We start from the raw sequence: 22,593 nt of genomic DNA on the forward strand, positions 1-22,593 counted from the left end.
GAGAGAGAGAAAGAGAGAGAAGGAAAAAGATTAAATATATAACTAGTTTCTTTTGTTAGTCTCGTTTTAAGAAAAAATTAGAATTCTTATTAAGTTGAATTTGATATAAAAATAAAAAAAAAAAGCTCGTTAAACTCATACGCGACTGGAGTAAAACTTCTTAAGTTTATTATGATGGTGTGTATGTAACTTTATTTAATTATTAGATTATTATATTTTTTTTTAATTTGGTTCCATTTCACTCTCTCTCTCTTTTTCTTTTTCTTTTTCTCGTTCCTTATCTATATACTATTTTTCTTTTTAGTGTCGTTTCATAAGATTCTGTCCGTCGCCTATGAAGTTTAACTTTGATAAATAAAAAAATTCGAACAAAACTTTGTTAAAATAAAAAGGTTAATAAAATAGAGAAAATGATAAATTTTCAACGTCGTAAAAATTGTCAGGAAAAAATTTGACCCTGACTTGAATATAAATTTATTTTATAAAAATAAATATAATATATCATTTGTGTGCGTGCGTGCGTGCGTGCGTGTGTGTGTGTATTCAGCCAGAAGTGATTAACTAACATTTATGCTAATCCGAGTTATCGCTCGTCAAAACTAATTTTTAATGGAAGAAAATCAGATTTATTAAAAAGTATGTTTATTGTTAATTATTTTTTCTTCTTACTAATGATTAATCTTTTTATGATAATAATTGATAGTAAATTTAAAGAAATATAAAAATTCCGATAAATAATTTTGTAATTCCTCTATCAAAAAAAAATATGAAAATGCGATTAATAACTTTTGAGCGGAGATATATATATATATATATATATATATATATATATACTTATTTAATATAAAACAAATAATAATATTTATAATAATCATTATAAAACAAAAAATAAACATATTTTTTAATAAAAGAATAGTCCTTTGGGAATGATTTTAAGAAGGCGGTAGATCCTTCCTCGTAGCAGCCACCTCGACCGGAAGTTCGAGGCGTACGCCAGCAATTACGAGAGTAATCATGGCCGGTCTTCGAGTATAAGAGTAAAAAAGAAAAAGAAGAAAAAAGAGAGAGAAAGAAAGAGAGAGATAGAGAACTGGCCAAGCGACGTCGTTGTCCTCGTCCTCGTCCTCATCCTCATCGTCGTCGTCCTCATCGTCCTCATCGTCCTCATCGTCGTCGTCGTCGTCGTCGTCGTTGGATCGTTTTGCTCCATGGATCCTTCTTCTGGCAATCTCGCTCGACTTTCCGGTTTAACCGCTCCTCCTTCCTTCCTTCTTTCTTCTTCTTCTAATCGCTCCCTTTCCCGCCGACCAATCCCTTCGACCTTGATCTCTCTTCTCTAACTACACTTTCGATACGGAGCATCACTAACCCTTTCGTCCTTTCATACATCCTACTCGTCATATCGATAGCTTCATCCCAACTAGTCATCCTAATCGAGATCAGACCAATGGATATGATGATGTACATTCATCTTCAGTTAAACCATTCGAAATGATTTATCGTTCAAAGGAAGATTGTTTTTTTTTTGTGTTAGATATTATGAAGGTTTTTTCTATTTTTGTGTGTGTGAGAGAGAATTATTATTTTTATTTAAGAAGATATTTTTGAACGAAGTGGATATTGGTTAAATCATTTTATATTGAACCATTTGATATGATTTATCGTTTGAACGAATGAGGATTTTTGTGTGTTAGATATTGTGTGATGGGTTTAGTTTAAGGAGTTATATTATTTTAATAGAAAATTTTTTAATGAAGTGAATTCTGTTAATTCATTTTAAATTAAATCATTTGATATGATTTATGAATGTTTGAACGAATGAGGGGATTTGTGTGTTAGATATTGTGATAGTTTTGTTTGAGAAGTTATATTAATTTAATAAGAAATTTTTGAATGAAGCGAATGCTGTGAATTTATCTTCGTGAACCATTTAGGATATTTTATTTGATCATTCTTATCATTTAAAGAGAAATTTAATTAATAAGTTTCGTCAAAAAATTTCATTACAAAATTTAGTTAATATATAAGTTTCGTTGTAATTTTATTTATTTCGAATTATTCTTTTCAATGATTAATTGTAACAAACGATTGTATACGTAACTCAGAGCAAATCCTTCTAATTTTAAATTATTGTCGATGAATGAATTTCAATATGAGCTTACAAAATGAAAAAAAAATATTATAATAAATAAAATTCTATCTCCGTGGATGTTAAAATCTTGTCGTAGAAGAATAAAATTAAGAAAGCACAATTTGAAGAATCATTAATAATATTGTCGAACGTGTATCAACAAATTCTTCAGATTCATACTTAGCGAGCTATCAAAGTAGTCGAAGGATTAAACATTTGCCTTACGGTTTTACGATCGATGGATAGACAGACAGAGAGTCCTGCAAACGCATTCGTTTCGATCGTAACGGAGATTTATTTGCCTCTACGTGAAAGTACGACGAATCAACGATAAATCTTGGAAATATAAATGTTTCATTTTACGATAGTTTAATACGGAAGAGACAAGAGTTAATATCAAAAGCGGATATTATAAGATAAATATTTTTAATCATATAAAAATATGATACAAGTTTTAAAAGATTAATAGGCCGATGAAAAAAGAAATTTTTCCATTAATTTTATCGCATATTGAAACGAAATGAAAAAAAAAAGAAAGAAAAGAAAGAAAAAAAGAAAGAAAGAAGAAATGAAACAAAAAAAAATAATAGAAAACAATTCCGCGAAAAGATATAAAAAAACATTTTATAAAGCCACTGAATCAGTTATATTATCGATATATTACATTTAGCAAATATGTCAGATGAGAAAGAGATGACATTTATATCCCAGGATAGTCGTCAAACTATCTTGCATATTCTCTCACAGAGTATACGGTTACGTCAGATACGCGTATATCGACGACTGCTGTCTATGGTTAGCGGAGGATAGGCGAGGACTTGGAGATTTTTTTCATGGTCGTCGTCGTCGTTTGTCGATGTATCGAATGATCGAGAAGAGAGAGTGAGAAAGATATACGGATGGAAAGAGGATCTTTTTGAGTAGGCGCCATTGTTATAGTTGTTGTTGTTGTTGTTGTTGTTGTTGCACGGTGTTCAATGTCAATCATATTGAACGTAAGAAGAATCATTTGATCGGTAAAAAACTAATAGAAAAATCAGCTACAATAACAGTAAAAAGGATAAAAAGAATACTCGAAAAACGTCAAACAAGATAAAACGAAAAGGAAAGGATAAAAGTCCTTGAAAGAGAGAAGATAAAAAAGAAGAAGCATCGATATTCACCGATGACGATCGATGCAAGTAATCACAGTATTGGCGAGATACGAAAAAGAAGATGCTTGTTTTCGAGCCGTGACTACTTCACAAAGTTGCTGCACGGACACGGCCATTTACTACTCGTTAAAGTCAGCGTAAATCAGAGCAAAGAAGAAAAAGTATATCGCGCCGAGGTAAGAAATAAAGAAAAAGTAAATACCCTTTTGCCATCTCTGACTCACCAAAGAGACTCACATTTTGTTAAGATGAATAGGATGGGAAGCTGGCCAAAATTGATGACACACGAGAACTAGCCAACGTATTCGGGACTTTTCAATGATTAAATCACATATTAGAAATATCTTCTACAAAGAAAATAAAGAAGAAAAAAAAATCAAAGATCTTTTGACTCTCTTTCTTTTTTTTTTTTTATTATTTGAACAACATTCATTGTTTTCGAATAATATTCTTTCCCATTTTGTCGTTTCAAACTAATTAAAAAAATAATTAGGTTAGTCTCCATTTTAAATTGAAAGATAAAGAATGAAAGGAAAAATGAAAGTGTCCAAATTCTTGAAATTTCAATAGCATAATTCATAATCCCTTACCCCCCTCAAACATAGGTTCCGATACCAACGTTCACAGACATTTTTTCTCCTCACCTTTTTCTTTCTCTTTTTACCTTTCCAGAAGGTGGTAACCTCGTCCTTACGTAATGCATCTCACGATGACTCAATCCTGGGAATGTCTACGATACGTGGAAAATTGTTACAATAGAAAACGGATATTATCTAGGATATGTTACTGTCACTAGACACTTTCGTTCCGTTATAATGACAATATTCATTTTTTGGGTAAATCTTTTTATATATTTTTTTTCTTGTTGTTGCTAATTAGTACCGAATATTTATCATCCTAATCAAAATTTATCGTCTAATACGTACATTCATTTCTTCATGCAAGTTTGTTTTTTTTTCTAATCAACGTTAAATCTTATCGACATTTATTATACCGATCACCGTTCATCGTTTAATTCACAGATTAATTGCTTCATCGATAGACGTCATAAAAATTTTTCCTTTTATTTGTTGTATTTTATTTTCTATTAATTATCTATTACTTTCTCTTCGGCGTTTATTATCCTAATCAACATTCATCGTTTTCTAATCCATATTCATCGGTTGATAAAAAAATTTGTTTTTTCTCAAAAAACACTGTAAGTTTATTATACCAACAAACATTTATTATCTAATCCGTATAGATTATTTCATAAAAATATTTATACTTTAATTGATTTACTGATTTGAAAAGATAATCAAAACGATCATCTTAATTCGACAAAATAAAAAGTAAAAGAAATTCGACTATTAACTCATTCGGAATGTAATTTCGTTTACGCAACAGTAAATAAAAGACAATTTGTTCTTGTTTATAATCTAATTCTTTTTAAATGACCGAGAACGGTCGAATTTGATATACTCAATTTCTAAGCTATTTCTTGAGTTGTTATGGCGACAATCAGCATCCACCAAAACAAACGGAAGGATATTTCGAAAACTAATTTTGACACTAACGTTTCACTTAACAGATCTTTTCCGTAAACGGTATATATTATAATTATGTTATCCTATACTCTTTCTATAAAAAAGAAAAAAAAGAAAATACGATAAAAATGTTCACTTTGATTTTTCATTTCCGTCGATTTCATCACCCCTCAAAAGAAAACTACTTGACAGATAAAAACGCAAAAAAGTTCTAAATTACATTTGAGGTATCTAATGTTAGAATGTAAAATAATTTTGAGGTTTAGAATAATACTGACAATGAGTATCGGTAAATGTGATTAATGAAATCTCCGTACGAAAAAAACGAATTTACATTCCGAACAACCAAATAGATTTACTGATAGAAGTTCAACGAGTCATTAGAAAGACCGTGTTAGGCATTAGAGGTACTTTCGAGGATAGTATTAGCTTCTTAAAGAGGGAGCAGCTCGAGTAGTTTCCTTTTTTTTCTTTTCTTCTTCTTTTTTAATGCGAAAAAGGAAGCACATGAGACGATTTCTTGGAGCTTGTTCAAGGAAGCACAGAGAGTCACTACTCGTTCGTCGTTACTGTGATAAATTCTCTGAACGTGCTACGCGTTAGCTGCATACGAGAGTTCGATGTTACCTCTTTCTTTCTTTTTCTTTTTCTTTCTTTCTTTCTTTCTTTCTTTCTTTCTCTCTCTCTCTCTCTCTTTCTCTCTCTCTTTCTCTTTCTAACTTTCTTTATTTTTCGAAAGCGTTCAAAAATTCTCTCTCTTTCTCTCTTTCTTTTTCTTTTTGCTGGTAAACGTTATTTACTTGCTCAAGTAGAAATAGGAATAACGATGGTGGTACCAGACTGATAGTGATTGAGGTCACACGCGAACTGAGAAATCATGAAAGCTTTCTTGTTACCGGGTTAACTCCACCCACGAACGTGCCATTGTAGATTCTATTCGATTCGTTTTAAATTAGAATACGTTCAATAATTTTTTATCGACCATTATCATAACGCAACATCGTACGAAACTTCATTTTTTCAAATTTATTTCAATAATTGATAAAATGTACATAACAAGGTAAATAATATTTTATAATTTATCTCCTGTATTATAATCTTTTGATCGATCTTATGATTTATTTGTATTTTATTTAAAAAGAAAAAAAAAAGTATATATGAAAATTCAATGAACACGCGTAAAAATTCTTACAATATATAATCGAAGAGATGTAGTAAAACCACGTATATTCACTTGAACTTATAGATCGCGATAGTAGTCACTAGTATAGTCTTTTGAATGTTTCAGAATCTTCGAGTAGACCTTGAGTAGGTATATCCAAAAAAAAGAAAAAAAAAGAATAAAATCACCTAACAACAAAACAAAACTCATCCGTTTAGAACCTCCTCGTTGCATTTCGTATGCGTATTCGAAAGGTGTCTTCTCAAGGCCGACAGAGAGATAGAGGTATGAAAAAAAGGAAATAGCAAAAAACAAAAAATAAAATAAAAAAGTAAAAAGTAAAAAAGAAAGATAAAAGAATAATAAAAAAGGTATAGTAAGACGATTACGTTCACGTGGAGTATTCGACGAAGGCGAGCGTTTCATTGGTCGTCAGAGTTAAAGTCATCGCTTCGAAGGACAAGGACGACCCCTTTGCGTTAATTCTACGTGCTCGGAATGCAGGGCGAGCCTTACGCTCGATGAAATGAGATTTCTCTTTCTTTCTCACTCACTCTCTCTGTCTTTCATTCTCTCTGTCCCTGTATCTCTCTCTCTCTCTCTTTCTTTATCTATTTATTTAACTTTATCTTTTATCTCTTTATTTCTTTATTTTTAAGTTCTTTGGAAAGAAGTGAAAAATTTACTCGTATTTCGAAATATTTCCGATCGGAACGCGTATCGTAAATCGTCTGGCACGAAACAACTATTCGTTTAATGGTCGATAGTTGTGTGGAAGGGTGAATATAAGAAAAAAAAACAAAATAAAATATAGAAGAAAAATAGAAAAAAAATAAAATAATCATGAACGGCCTTCCCAGTTGTTTTGTGTAGTAGTAGTAGTAGTAGTAATAATAAGTATAACTCGAGGTTGCTACGATATTCGTGAACGTGTTGTGTAAGGAATTACAGAGGCCATGGCTGAATAAATGAATATATATATATATGGGTATTTGTATGAGTATTAGTATGAGTAAGTATGTGTGAAACGAGAGAGCGATATGCGTGCGTACGCGTACGCGCTCTACCGTGACGCGACTCGTAATGTGATTGAACTCGGAGATAGTCTGAGTTCCTGGCTAAAACTAAATGCCAATCTAAGAGACACCCGGTATGTATGTATCTACAAAAGTATGTGTGCGTAGAAATGTTTACGCATATACGAAATTTTACACTTTTCTTTTACATTTTTGAATATCGCGGACGTTATCGACGAGGAAATTAATTTCGACGCGTTTTTGTTTGTACATTATTATTTTTCGTTCAAATATTTGTGTAACAATAAATTATTTATTCGAATTAATTCCACGAGTTTCTTTTTTTTAGAATTTTATTTTCCGTCCAAATATTGTTCGATTAAAATGTCATTAAAATCTAAGAAAAATAATGTTGATCGCCTCGATGTCTGTGTTTTATAAAAAAAAAAATTAATTCATTGCATTGTATATAAGATAAATTTTAATTTCAAATAAATGAAGAATAGTATTCGCGTGTTCGTTATAAAATGTAATGCAGTTGAAATCTTAAAAAATATTGAATTAATGAATAAAAACTCAATTGGAAAGATCTCGATTAAATTAAATATATAAAAATATAATGAAAAATAGATGAGAAAGATAAGACCTCAGATGGAATATAATAAAAACTTCTTCCACGATATTGTATGATAAAACGTAAATATAATTTGAAAATAAATTAGAGCTAGTAAGTATTGGCGTATTAGTTGTACAGTGATATATCTTTAAAGTTGGTAGAAATTAAAATCGACTAATGGAAATTACGCGAGATATTATGACTGAAAGCGAAAATTAATTATCATCGTTCAGCCATCATACAAATACGAAGAACACGCTTGACGTGTAGAAGTTTATTGTTTTTAGTGTTGGTTAGTTTCGTTACATGTAAACAATGCTTTCACCACACGCGCTACTTCAACGATATTATCATTTTTTACATTTAACTGCAGATAAGTATCCGTGAAGTGCACGAAGATAAAATCGAAATGTAACGCATTTTGCATTCCGGAGCTCAAAACTATTTGAAAATTCATTATTAACCTTGTCAAGAAAATAAATGAAAAGAAAAGAAGAACGAAAAATCTAATCGATTGTTTAGAATTTATAATGGATTAACACGAATGGATAGATGAAACGTATGAAATGGATGGATGAATAAATGGATTTCATGACATGGAACATAACGCAATGCAAAGGCATAATAATCATCGTGCGTACTTTCACTCGAAAGTTTCCTTCGAACGACGCTTTTAGTTCAGGTAACGATCGGCACATTAAAATTCTCTCTAACACAAAATGGGAATCGCAAGAGAGAAAAAATTTCGCTCCAATAAACGCGAATCGCTTCATGCACCTTTAATCTAGGTAAAAAGGATCGATTCGTCATCTAAATTTATAATAGTTTATTATTATTTACGATTATATTATCACTTTCGAAAACTTTCCGACGTGTTAGACCTCGGCAAGAATTTTAATGTGATTTTGCTTTAATAAAAATTGTAGGCGAATAATTTCAAATAAATATTTCTTTCATCTTAAACATTTATAAATCGCTTCGAATGAAAATTATTAAAATTAATTGTAAACATTTTTTAAACCTACGAATTATGAATAATTGCAAATAAAGAATAGGAAGAAAAAGAAGATAATCGGTCTATAGCCATCAGTTATATAAAGATCGAAACGACTTTCTGACGTAACCAAAGGTGGTTTTGTTGACACGAGCAATCACGCGTGTTGCCACCTGCATCAATGTTGCGTTGCAAAATGTGCGTGTTTTCACGCAGAGTATTTCCTTCTCAATGACGTTATATAAAATATAAGTTAATGTCGAAATACAGATATTCCTTCTTTTCCACGTAACGAATTGTCACCATTATCTAAATATCGAGAAAGTTAACATTTATCTATTCGTGATGCATAGTCTTAGAATTTTATAAAATTAAAAAGACGATTTATAATAAATATTCTTTATTTTTTAATTTATATTCAAAGCGTAGCAATTAATTCGATGTCTTGTTGCATCAAAATCACCATCTTTTCTTTTTTTTGTCAAGGAATTCAGCAGTTGCCTAACAGATGGACCAAAATCATTGAAAATAATGAAGACTATTTTGAATACAAAATAAATATTAGATTTGTTTAAAAGCCACTTAATTAATTGTGTGCTATATCTAATATTATATACGTAGAAAATACAACAAATTATAGTCATTGTGACTTGCATTTAGAAATATTTGGCGATTAAAAAATAAAGAAATAAAAAATAAAAAAATGTCAAATATCAAAATTTGATATAAAATTTGATATTGTAAATGGAATTATATGAAATATTAGAATGTAAAGATTAGTTGTTAGCTTCCGAGTATAGCGGGAGTATCGAGAGAGTGTGCATCGAGTCTATCGAGAGAGGTGCTGCTGCTTTCTCGAAGAGAGCCACGAAAAGGGGGGAACTGTGAGGGGCACACCTGAATCATCCGTGGAATGTAACGCTCCGGCCACTTGGATTTTACCGTACCTTCTCGTTCCGTACCCGTCGTCGTCTCTGAGCTTTTCTCTCTCTCTCTCTCTCTTTTTCTCTTTTTCTCTAGACTTTGCTAAAGAGGAGGTTGAGAAACAAGAGAAGAGAAACAAGAGAAGAGAAGAGAGGAGAGAAGAAAAGAGAGAAGAGACTCGATGGTGTTATTTAACAGTAGCAACCCTGGCCGTCGAATAACGAGCCACGCGAACGAATCAATTAACGAACGGCAACTTCCTCCAGGTAAACCTGGACACGGGTCACTGTCTTCATCGATCTTGGATTTTTATTATCCAACCAGTATGTATCAATTATAATTAATTGTTCGAAGGCTTCTTCAACGAAAAGTATCCTCTTGATCGTTTAATCTCAATTCTCCATTTTCGAATAGAGACTTGCACAAATTGTTAGAATTATTTATGATAAATAATATACAGTTATCATGGCAAATATCATTCAATCTGAATATCTCTTCATATTTTAAAATGCATTTATACTAATTGTTAAAATTTTATAATAAATAATATTCACTTAACATAACAAACATCATTCTATCTGTATCTTCATGTATTAAAATGCATTTATATTAATAGTTAGAATTTTTTAATAAATGATATTCAGTCAGCAACGTGATTTTGAAACTAAATTTCTATTTTAGAACGTATTCAATAGATTCGATAGATTATTAAATTCTTTTCTTACGTCGAAATCCCAGTACTTTCCAAAGTTGCACGTTTCCAAGCAGAGTTTCAATAGAACCTTTACTTAATATTATATCATTATACTTAAGGAATTGTTCGCGACATGAAGTTTTGAAAATTTTCAAAGACCTTTTAGGTTTCTGATTTTTCTCGGGATTCAGGTTTTACGATAAGTCGTTAAAATCCTTACTGAAGTATCCTGCCTGCCTATGCAAGGTCAGCAACGAGAAGGAAATGAAAAAAAAAAAATTAAATATACAAAATATAAAAAAGAAAAGAAAAAAAAAAGGATGGAATTCCATTGTCACGTCCATTTTAACGAATCCCTATCGGTAAGGATATTTCTTGTTTTATTGCTCCCTGCAAATCCATTTTCGTTTGAACTTTGTTTATTCCTCATGCAAATTGAAATGTAACGAGCGAGTAGAATATACGAACGTCGGCGGGTCATCGATGTTCTCTTTTTCTCTCGGAGGAGGAGGATCAGCTGGCCGTAGATCCTCATTTTAGTGATAAATACTTGCGTACATATGCATAATATGTATTTGTTTGTGTGTGTAAGTATGTGTGAGTGTCTATACGTCAGGACGAATTGAAGTGGAATCCTCTGTGGTAATACCGGGTGTTCACATAATTAAATAACACGTCACTATTTCTTTCGTTAATTATGAATAATAGGACGAACAACATTGTTACGCATTTTTTTCCCATGATTTCGCTTTTACAAGAACGATTACTGAACGAAAGAAAGAAGATCCTGAATTACGAGAGGCTAAATGTATTCTCTCTTCTCTAACTAATTATTAATTAAATCACATTCTTGATTTTTTGTTTCTTTTTTTTTGTTTCGCTAGACACGAGAGACGTAACGTCACTTCGATAACGAGTTAATTCGTTTAGCCGGTAAAATTCTTAAACAATAAGACTGTGTATCTTTAAAAAATTATCGCATACACACGAGCGATAATAATCAATGAATAATCGATAGCATTGACACCGTTCTAATTTACTTAAACGATAACGTCAATGAAGAATCTACGATCTTACGTTGTATATTTCTATCGAACTCATTTTTTCAAATTTATTCATTCGAATGTGTGAATAAAACTAATCGAACATTTACCGTTTCTACAATCTAAATCTAAATCAAATTTATCTGTTTCTTTTTATTCTGAATAAAGTTGTTCTTCCATTAAAGAATCGTCATGGATTGGAGTAAATAATTAATATTCACGAATATGTCACGCTCCAAAAGTTTCGCTAATCAAGACAAGATTAAATTTCTTTTAATGGAAAAATTTCTGTTACTGACGTTTTTATATTATTCGTTGACATAGTTAATATTTGAAATGGTAACACAAACACACACGTGCACTTAACTACACATATTTACACATAAGTTTTATCATCGAAGATCGCGATAACGATTTTGATAAAGTTCTTTTGATCTTGCTCACTCACCTGACACCTGTACTGACGAAGAACTGATCTGCTCAGTGGTGGTCCAAACGCAGCATCTTTCTTGATCCTTTAATCCTTCTTCTTCTTCTTCTTGTTATATTGTTTTTTTTTTTCAATATTTATTTCTCTCTCCCTTTCTTTCTTTTTTGATTTCTTGCTTGCCTACTTGCTTGTACACGTAAGTTAAATAAATATGAAGAAGAAACAAGGCAAAAAAAATATAATTATCTTTTCGAGGTAATTTGAATCACACCGCGAATGCAATCAATCGAAATATATATACTTATGTTTGCATTCATACGTATGTGTATGTATATTTGTGATTCGAGAAATGGCTTGGACACTTCCACCGAGCGAGCGGGTCCGAACGACTGAAAGTGCCTCTCGGTACGTTCGCGGGCCTTCCTCGAAGGAATCATTCGCTCTATCCCTACTCTCTCTTTCTCTTGTGAAAAGATTCTCTGACTACCGTGCTGAACCTGGTTAACACGAGAACAACTGATGTCCAATGGATCGTGACTATCTATTTACAAAAAAAAGTTACTTTCTTTTCGTCAAATGCAACAAATTCTTTCTAAATTACGAACGAAATATATTTAAAAAAATTTTGTTGTTTATTTGGAAATATACGTTTTCTTTTCTGTAGCAATAAATTCAATATATCTTCATTATTGAATAGGAAAACATAACGGAGGAAAAGAAAATCAACTAATCCGTTGTGTTCTACACCGAAGTAACAGCAACGCCATAAACCAGATTTAAAATATTAGCAATTTTTAATTACACAAAAATTATTATCGTATAATCATCAGTTCTTTTTTTTTTTTATTTGAGGAAGAATAAATTTTGTATAAAAGTATATTATATACATCAAAATTATTGGTACAATTTTATTGTCACGTAGAATTTAATTTTACTTTTTCTTTCTTATATGCGATAACAGTTTTGAAGAAGAAAATATAGGATTTGTAATTAATTCTATTTTCTAACTTGATATCGCAAGAAATACAATTTTTTTTGTTCTTTATTAATTCAAAGGTACCGCATTGCGGATTCACAATGATTTCTCGGCAGTGCTGATAAACGGCGATAATTGGTGCAGGACAAATCGCAAATCGATACACGAACATTCTGTTTGATCCCATGAAATAAAATCGATCTTGTGTCAAACCATTTCCTGATTAAGGATTGACGGTAAGAATAAAGTACGAGTAAAAATTATATGCTAAGACTTTCAGTACGTCACGCACGGAAAGATTTAAATAACAGATTTAAAATAGGCACGTACGTATATATCTAAGCACACGTATTCGCATACTCGGATGTAGTATCGTTCATTGATCATTTATCTTCAATTTCATAGTCTTATTATTTTAAAAACTTGAATTACGATTGATAGCAATAAGAAAGTAAATGAAATCAAATTTAAATCAATTATTTATTCGATTTTATATCAATATAATAATTTTCTTCGATATGGTAATAAATATTATTACATATAAATTAATAATTATTGGTTAATATCTTTATTTCTAATCGAATTTACAAATTTTTTAATTTGAAAAGATTTGAAATGGCCGCTTCAATTGGCGCGTCGATAGAAGAGATGGAGCTCGCGTGTGATAGGTGGTTGAGTCACGTGACATGCGACGATGGCGCTTTTGGCAACCACTCTTTTGACGGACATTCTTCCGTTCTGAACAATTACGGTCACGGGTTACGTCGTTCGCGATCGGTTTCCAAATTACGAGGTGATTTCGATTTAAGATTAAAGATCGAAATAAATATTTTGTTCCAATCGAGTGAAGAAGATTATTTATAGAAATCTCATAGTTGATAAAAAGAGAAGTGGGAGGAATATTAGGAGGAGTAGGAGAGTAAAGAAGAAGAATAACTTTCAATCGTGTTACGTTATCGCAGATTAAAAGTCTGAAACGAAGTTTTCCTTCATCATAAGGCTGATGTCGTTCGTTAGGTCGTACTATATACGATAGCATCCTAGTGGCGAAATAAAAAAGCAACGACCGTGCGGGAGGTAGCTGGCCATCTTGGAAAACAGATATGGTTGTATCGAGAGAAACGTCAACAGAATTGTGTTTACCTCTTATTACTCTACATGCCGCGAGAGGTTTACTTTAATTACCTTTACGATAGACGTTAGCCGCTTAATTAATCTTAGAGAAGTGAGGAGGAGGAGGAGGAGGAGGCCGACACGGTGGCGTATCTGACACGCGGACAATATCGCAAAAGGTGCGTAAATTTGCTTCCAAAGGATGAATCGAGGTGACGGGTTGGTGCAGAGAAGAAGAGTGGTTAACAGTAGCAGCAGCAGTAGTGGACTCGGCCAGGATGGTTCCAACGACCTTGGTCACAATGAAAAATCATCTGGTAACGGTATGGACACTAACTGTTCATCTCAAAAAGACCTTAATTCCAATCCTACGATAGACGATGATTCTGATAAAGAAACTAGGTTGACTCTTATGGAAGAAGTCTTACTCCTTGGTCTCAAAGACAAGGAGGTGAGGACATTCAATCTTTAAATCTTTTGTTGTAGTTCCTTTTTTTATTGTTCTGTAACAGTTTGTTTTTTTATTGCTTCCTAGGGTTACACATCCTTTTGGAACGACTGCATAAGCTCAGGCTTGCGCGGATGCATTTTGGCAGAGCTTGGATTCCGTGGTCGTGTTGAATTAGAAAAAGCTGGTATGCGTAAGAAAGGTTTGCTCTCGAGGAAACTTCTCTTGAAAAATGATGCGCCTACAGGTGATGTCTTGTTGGACGAAGCGTTGAAACATTTAAAAGATACTAATCCTCCAGAGACCGTTCCAAGTTGGATAGAATATTTAAGTGGTCTGTTAATAATCTATAAATTTTCCTTGACTTTGAACATAATACTTTAACTTTTCTTTTATGGCTCATCGTATCGACTGTTATAGGTGAGACGTGGAATCCTTTGAAGCTTCGTTATCAATTAAAAAACGTTAGAGAAAGATTAGCTAAGAACCTTGTTGAAAAAAGCGTATTAACCACAGAAAAACAGAACTTCTTACTCTTCGATATGACAACTCATCCTCTTACCGATAACCTCGCCAAAAGTCGTCTTGTTAAAAAGGTAATTCATATTTTTTATTATATATGTATTTATAATATTTATTTACAGCTATCTTTTTATGCTTTTGATATTAGACCTAATACATGCATATACTTTATTGTAACGGAACTAATATCTTATCTCTTTGGTTGTATTCCATTGTCTAAATTGGATGTTCATAATAGTCTCTAAAATGATAAAGAAATATCATTCGTAGCAGTTTCCTTACTTCTGTTACAAAAGTTAACGTGTATCTTCTATTTATGCATCTTTTTTTAGAAAAATTATTTCTTTTTTGGTATTTTCAGTATACGATTTGGAATGCATTATCTATTTTCTTCTTTTTGTTCCTCTTCTAATATTATTGTCGCAGAAATCATACAATTATCGTATATTAGCTTTTAATGTATAAGTGGCATAGTTTAGATTATAAAATTGTTATGTTTATGGAGCAGTAATATTTTATTTACAGATTCAGGAAGCTGTGTTAGGTCGTTGGGTAAACGATGCTGGTCGTATGGATAGGCGGACGTTAGCATTAGTGATTTTAGCCCATGCGGCTGACGTATTAGAGAATGCATTTGCACCTCTCTGCGATGACGATTATGAAGTAGCAATGCGCCGAGTTCGAACGTTGTTGGATCTAGATTTTGAAGCTGAAGCTGCTAAGCCTAATGCCAATCCTGTATTATGGGCTGTGTTCGCCGCATTCACTAAGTAACACAGTTTTCATTAATTTAAAATGTAACTTATAAACATTGGATAATAGTGCGAACAGTGGGATTACCAATTTTGCATGTCCTTTTAGTTGTAATACTTCAAAAGAAATAGTTAATGAGAAATCATTCTTACAATCATATGATTCAGACCAAATAACATAACTTGACTGCGCCCAAATGCAGTGTTAGGACATATATATTAGTCATTTTCATTATTATTTAATAACTTTGATAACTGAACCCTGTGTATTAGGTTCAGATTTGAAATATCACAAAGTAACGAAATTCCATGTGTGAATGTGCACTTGGAGTGTGATTTAGTGCCATGTAGGGTTTGATAAAAAAAAAAAGAAATAAAAGAAAACATTCTCCATCATAAAGAATTTTCTTATTAAATATTTAGTATCTACCATTTTGTATAGAATTTTCACATATATAATATTTGTAGATATGGCCTTTTATATACGGCGAATTCTATCTATTATGTTATTTGCTACCATCATTGATTGTCACTTAAGAATAAAAGATAATATAAAAGGCGGTATAGTAAATTGGAAATATTATACTAAGTTATAATTCAATAATGTCCCTCCCTACGGGCATCCATATTGCATTTGGGTATATCTCTCCTAGTGAAGTTCCTTTCAAATCGAAGCACAGATTTATAAGATCGCTGGGTGGCAGTATAGCAATTATTTTTTTTGACACATATCATTCGTATTATGCTATTTTATATAAGAAAATATTTTTTTCAACGTTTCAAATAACTTTGCATAAATTATATTTTGTATTTTGGTTTTATAGAAATCATGCAATGCAAATGTTAATGATAAAAATGTCAGTGCCGTACTATCATACCTAAATAGACATAATAATATTAATAACTATTAACACGTATGCATTACTCTTTTTAGATGTAGATTTTTATTCGGATGCTTGTATAAAAATAACATTGTAGAAAATTATTAAATATCGTTTGTTTATTAAAAGTAGTTATTTTAAAAAAAGAGGTTTATTTATATAAATGAAATATCGAGGGAAATACGGTGAATTCAATTTACATTTTGTAGATTTTAAATTATTACTAGTAAGTTAGTCGTCGTTGTAAAAGTATTAATTTAAACAAAGTATTCGGTGAATTATATTATTATTTAGTATTTTGCTTTTTTTTTTTTTTTTTTTTAAACACAGGCTGCAAAACAATTATTCGAGTATTTTAATAATCGTAATAATATTAATGTATTTTTAAATGTAATTAAGTTCTTTTTGTCTTTACTAGTTTGTAATATTTTATTAACTGTCCATTCAAAGGGGATACAAATATCTATAATAGTTCAATTATAGTATACTTATCGATATATTTTATCTTGCTATAGTAGCTTACTGAACAAGCAAATGTAGCTGCTATTAGTTCGTTGGGCATTTATTATTTTTTACTTTGTTATTAGTTGTTTAAATTGCGTGTGAAAATTTTATAAATTATAAACATTTTATAATTTATTTTTACAAAAATTTTCTTTTTCTTTTTATTTTTTGTTAATTTTCAAATTAAATGTAAAATGATTTAGGATTGATTAAGCAAATTTGTTATAGATAATATAGATTTATATATTTAAAAAGGACGCTCTACTGCCACTTGGTTGAAGATTTTGAATTTTTGTTTCTCCAATGATAAAAAAAATACACAATATTACAATACATGTTTCCATACAATAGCATCTTAAACTATGACGTACATGTATTTTCAATAAATTTGTAATAATGCCATTTATATATTTAGGAAACTTCTAATTAATAAAAAAAAGATTTATTTCGTTTTTTATTGAAATATTTGATCGTACTGAACGTAAAAATTTTCATTAATTTTTTATTGTTAATAATATTTGTGTATTTACAAAAATGATTATAATTTTGCTATTGCTACATGGAATACAACAAAGAATTCGTTACAATGGCAAAATTTCGTTGATATCTTCAATTAAATTAAAACTAGAAAAAATCTAAGGTCTTAGATTTTTAATCTAGAGACCTTATCTAAGAAATAAGTAAAGGTCTTTTTTTTAAATTATTATTACTCCGTTGGAGAAAAATTTAACATAACAAACAAATAAAATTTTCTATGCATCGCCATTTTGGATAATAGTCTGATTATATGAAAGTATAATTGTCAAAGGAGAAAAAGAGAGATTTAATTATTTATTTTAAGATCTGTAGAATAAACTCTGTTCTTTTTTTAAAAAATAAAAAACAAAAAAAGCAGGGGTAATTTCATTACGAGTATAAATCATATAACACAACAGCAACAATAACAACAACAGCAACAATAATAATAGAATATTAAAGCAAGAAAATATGATCAAAATCTAGGTGAAATAAAAATCAAATATATTTTCTAAAATTCTATCCCATTTGTTTGATCACTGTAAATCACTTGTAAATAATGCATTATATACAAATTACTGTTAATCGAGATTTATTATTTCAGTTGCACTTCTATATGTAATATATCTTTATTATTATAATAGAGATTACAAGAAATATAACATATATTAAAAGAAATGAAACTATTTTTTTTATTTTGTTTTTTTTTGTGTACGATATAAGTGTATTACTGTATAAATGAGAAAATAACTAAATGAGAAATCTTTGTAGAATAGTACATACCGTACCATTGAAACATGTGTTGCGCTGGTAAAACGTTTTTTATATATTATCAGTAAAAAAAAAAAAGAAAAATCACGCATATACATGTACGTATACTTAAGTCTTATAAATATTATATATTTTTTTTCTTTTGCTTTTACAAGATTAAACTATCGGTACTGTGGTTATTAAAAAAGAGATGTGTGTATATTTAACAGTCTTAACACATTGATTCTAAGGAAATAATTGTATGATGCTTGGAATAAATACACAATAATTAAAATAAATATTGTATAAAGGCATGTGAATAATAAAGAAAAAAAAAGAGAAAGAAAAGTATGATTAAAGCAAAAAGAACGAACTGTAAGTACTAGGGATATATTATATATGTACGCATATATATAAATATAAATATATATTGAAGAGACATAATCGCATTGATACGATCGCGCCATTTGTATTTAAAAAAAAAATTTTAAATAAATCATCTTCCGATCAATTATAAATTCATTCCAATTGCAATTTGTAGAATTTATATATATGCGTTTATATATTTGAATCGAAAATTTATATGGTTGCGATCTATCCTGCGTTTTTTTCAGGACCGGTTAAAAAAAATTATAGCGACAATATTTTTCATTTAAAAAGATATTTTTTATTTCTTCTCATTTGAGATACATATTATCATACATCGCCGTGTACAAACGAACGTTTATAGATTAGAAGAATATTATCTATTCACAGGAAAATAGATTATTATTATTATTAAAATTATTATTATTATTATTATTATTATTATTATTATTATATTATTATTATCATTACCATTATAAACATGTATTGAATGTAATAAATTAAATATTGCTGATAATATATCTCAAAATCATTTTAATATTAGTTTTTTAAAAAAAGAAGACTATTTTTTCTTTTTTTTTCTTAGAAAATTTGATCCATACAAATAATCACTTTCGTTAGACCGATTAATCCAATTATGAAAAATGTAATTGTAAAAAGTATTGATTGTTTTCTTGTATATATATAGAGTGTACTGTAATTGATGACAAGCGAGCAGAAAGTGATTTTACACAAAAAACTAAATCGAAAATGTGGAATAAAATTTATTCGTATAAGGCTTATTTTTCGAGAAAAATAAGTTTAAAAATTTGATATTATCACAATTATATAATTTCCATTTTATCAGTCTATACATTATTTACTTTGTTTCGATTTGTACTATATTTAAAATGAAAATTTATACAATAACGTTTGTTTTAAATAAAATAGAGTAATAAAAAAAGAAATGTACAATAGAAAAAGTTTATAAGATTCAGTAAATCTACACGTACATCGACATCGATACTTTACTTTTAAAATATTTACATGAATCAAGATAAATTACAAATTCTTATGCGTACATATATATATAGAATAATATATATGTATATAGAATCTGAAAAATTTTCTCTTTTGATTTTCGTAGATTTTAATAATAATAATATTATTTCCGAGATGTATATTTTGTTTATTAACATACGGTAGAACAATTACAACTGCTTTCGATAGTTGCCTGAATGAGACCATATTGACCAGTAATCATCCAATTTACATCTTTATTGTATAACAATTTACCTTTTCCAGGTGGTAATCCAACACAAACGTCAGACTTTATTGTTCTCAAACTTAAAATATTAGTTGGACGGAAACCTCTCAATGCTTCTATAAACGATGTTGAATATTCCCAATTGATATCACCTAATAATTTTCTATAATTTAAATCTCCTTTAAATATAACTAATTTAGCATCTGATAATTTGGCATATAATACTTTATCCTTTTCTTTCATTTCTGCAAAATCATAAGGACCTGTCCAATAAGATTCTTCCTGTATAGATATAATAAATATTAAATACTTTACGTATTGTGTGTATATGAAATAATTTAATTGTACGCATATTATTACCTCGATGGTCCAGGTATTGCTTTTTAAGTAATTGTAAGATAGATTCGCTATTCTTTCTAAGTCCAGATTAGAAGAATTTCTCATATAATCCAATGTCCAATGAAAATCAGAGGTAGTGGTATCGCTTACGTACCAAGGATAACGTTTGACATAAAATCGAATTTTTCCAGCTAATCCAAATTGAACTAGGAAGATCGCTAAACATATATCTGTGAAAAGTTCATATCCTGCGTTGTCTAATACCATGTCCACGATATTAGAATCGTTCGCTTTTTGTTTATTAAGAATTTGCCAAGCAAAATCAGTTGCATCAACGAGTACATCATTGTAAAGAGCTGGTAATTGGTCTACAGGATTACTAGTTTGACTAATATCAGATCCTGCGCTTAGAGATAAATCGCATCTGAAGAAATAATAAAATAAATAATCTTTTATGTATATGTATATAAAATATTCATAGGAATATAGGTCTTACCTGTTCCCCCATAGATTTAATTGAACGAATTTAATGAATCCTTCTTTCTTTTCTGCTCCTTCTATTAATTTAGATTTATCCACGATATTTAACAAGTACTTGCTTAAAAGTTTTATAGTAATCAAGGAATTAATAAAAGCGTTTCTTTTCTGTTCTTGAAACGGATCATACATACGCAAAGCATTCCTGTAAAATTATAAATCATATCACGCAAATCTCTATGATTTAAAAAAATGTCATATGTTGCTTTGTTGTATTTTTTAAACATACATGAGAAGAAATTTTTGCATGAGAGTACGATACATGTAGCATTCGCAGTACAACCACTCTGTATTAAACCAAGTCGGTGTGGTTCCTTCTTTTTCAGTTTTATCTTCCAGGTACTTGTTCCAGAGATGCGCATCATTGTCATTATCGTTCTCTGTCATTGGTAATATTTTCAAAGGTTTATTAGTAACGATCTCATTCTTCAATTGACTTATAAATCCAACTATTTGTTTAACCTCTTGAATAGCTTCCTGCGACACATAGAAATAGTATTAATAAAATCCATGACATTGGAATACATATTATAAATCACAATTAAAGTAACATTCACCTGTCCATATTTTAGTTCGATTTGTTCTTTATTACGACTAAAGTTGTCTATTATTTTTGTTAATATTATAGGTAATCTATCCTTAAGCGTAACATAAGCAAAACTCCTGCAACACATAGTAGAAACAAAATCCAAAACTTTTTGATTGAATTTTTGAATAAAAAAGAAAAAGATTGAATAATTAAATTCAGTAGATTATACTTACCGCATATAAGTTCCAGAAAGACGTACACCAATAGGTGTTAGGGTATCCTGTAGATTAGCAATCTCTAATGAAGTAGATCTAATCGACATGATTTTTTTTCCATTTGTAGCCATTGTCATTAACAGGAGACACTCAAATAACAAATGATTAATGTTTGTGCCTAAAAGACATGTAGGAAGATTCTCTTTCATATCTACGATCACATTAAATTAATATTACATAACCCCATGTTTGTTTGTAGGGTATACTTACTTTTTCTCAATGTCATTCACGTTTGGTTGTTAGCTTATACATGGAAATCATTTACTTCGTGCATGCGCAATAGCGAGGCCGTTTGAAATTTTCCCGCGTCGACGCTTCGATCAATCGATTAGTAGAAAGTATGAATTATGGGTGATTTTCTAAATTCCAATATCACAATGATTTATAAAAGAAATTATTTATAAATCATTGTACAATGATGTTTTTAAGTCATTAATTATTTTATAAGATGGTGTTTTAAGCGCATGTTAGAAAAAATTAAGAAAAAAGAGAGAGAGAAAGAGAGAGAGAGAGAGAGAGAGAGAAAAGGAGGATCCTATTTCGTAGAGATATTTTCTCTTCTCTCTCTCTCTCTCTCTCTCTCTCTCTCCTTCACTTGCTTTTTGTCAGTATCTAAAACTCTAAACTAAAACGATAATTCAATTACAGATAACCTTACGAGGTTGATAAACTTTAGTCGGAAGATTGCAAACGGCAAAACCACTCTTCTTCTACTCGTTATTTCTCTCGAACTTTCCTTCGTTAGTTTTTTTTCGAGTTTAGGAATGCAAATTATTAAATGACTTTTGTCACTATAGTGTTGTTTGTTTCTTCTCCCGTCTTCTCATTAAAGAAAAAAAAAAACAAAAAAATAAAAAAATAAAAAAGAAAAAGAAAGAAGAAGAAAAAAAAATTACCAAGATAGAAAATACTTTTTACTTATTTGCTCAGTATTTGAAAAAAAAAAAGAAAAATATATGGTCAACGCGTATAATTATCTTGTTAAATATAAATAAATTATTAGCTACTCTGTTTTAATAATATTTCTAATATAAAACGAAGATTTGAGTCAGGGTTGTTCTATTAATATTTTATTATAGAAACTTTTATTCACATTCTTGATAAAAAGTGTTCGCATAAAAGTCACTGACCCAATAATAAATAGAAGCG

General features: G+C 30.1%; 3 protein-coding genes across 4 annotated transcripts in view; 1 reads left to right on the forward strand and 2 right to left on the reverse strand.

The window, feature by feature from the left end:
* The window catches only part of LOC122524493 (inaD-like protein), a 34,154-nt gene extending 22,047 nt beyond the window's left edge, over positions 1–12,107 (reverse strand). Inside the window, exon 1 of the mRNA XM_043646809.1 lies at positions 11,709–12,107. The gene's annotated coding sequence lies outside the window, so the exon portion shown is untranslated. The remainder of the gene's footprint in view (positions 1–11,708) is intronic.
* A 1,257-nt stretch (positions 12,108–13,364) lies between these two features.
* LOC122524066 (Golgi phosphoprotein 3 homolog sauron) lies at positions 13,365–16,264 on the forward strand. Its single transcript, XM_043646132.1, has 4 exons — positions 13,365–14,230; positions 14,315–14,561; positions 14,648–14,823; positions 15,275–16,264. The coding sequence occupies exons 1-4, from the start codon at positions 13,982–13,984 to the stop codon at positions 15,521–15,523; spliced, it is 921 nt and encodes a 306-aa protein (XP_043502067.1). The 5' UTR covers positions 13,365–13,981; the 3' UTR covers positions 15,524–16,264.
* A 3,401-nt stretch (positions 16,265–19,665) lies between these two features.
* Positions 19,666–21,716, reverse strand: LOC122524067 (damage-control phosphatase ARMT1-like). 2 transcript variants are annotated; one of them, XM_043646134.1, is made up of 7 exons: positions 21,655–21,716; positions 21,403–21,562; positions 21,198–21,303; positions 20,870–21,117; positions 20,600–20,785; positions 20,125–20,527; positions 19,666–20,046 (listed from the first exon to the last, which is right to left on the reverse strand). In XM_043646134.1, the coding sequence occupies exons 1-7, from the start codon at positions 21,668–21,670 to the stop codon at positions 19,690–19,692; spliced, it is 1,476 nt and encodes a 491-aa protein (XP_043502069.1). In that variant the 5' UTR covers positions 21,671–21,716; the 3' UTR covers positions 19,666–19,689. The 2 variants fall into 2 exon arrangements, with proteins under 2 accessions (XP_043502069.1, XP_043502068.1); XM_043646133.1 differs by lacking the exon at positions 21,655–21,716 and having other exon boundaries at positions 21,403–21,648.
* Positions 21,717–22,593: the final 877 nt, after the last annotated feature.

This window comes from Polistes fuscatus, unplaced genomic scaffold (genome assembly GCF_010416935.1).
Source record: "Polistes fuscatus isolate 324 unplaced genomic scaffold, CU_Pfus_HIC Scaffold7, whole genome shotgun sequence".
In the NCBI taxonomy this organism is placed as follows: domain Eukaryota; kingdom Metazoa; phylum Arthropoda; class Insecta; order Hymenoptera; family Vespidae; genus Polistes; species Polistes fuscatus.

Coding starts and splice junctions, on each gene's coding strand:
- LOC122524066 (XM_043646132.1), top strand. CDS start 13,982: ATGAATCGAGGTGACGGGTTGGTGCAGAGAAGAAGAGTGGTTAACAGT. Junction 14,231..14,314: donor TTGGTCTCAAAGACAAGGAG/GTGAGGACATTC, acceptor ATTGCTTCCTAG/GGTTACACATCCTTTTGGAA. Junction 14,824..15,274: donor AAAGTCGTCTTGTTAAAAAG/GTAATTCATATT, acceptor TTTTATTTACAG/ATTCAGGAAGCTGTGTTAGG.
- LOC122524067 (XM_043646133.1), bottom strand. CDS start 21,593: ATGAAAGAGAATCTTCCTACATGTCTTTTAGGCACAAACATTAATCAT. Junction 21,118..21,197: donor TCGAACTAAAATATGGACAG/GTGAATGTTACT, acceptor TATGTGTCGCAG/GAAGCTATTCAAGAGGTTAA. Junction 20,528..20,599: donor TTAAATCTATGGGGGAACAG/GTAAGACCTATA, acceptor TTATTTCTTCAG/ATGCGATTTATCTCTAAGCG.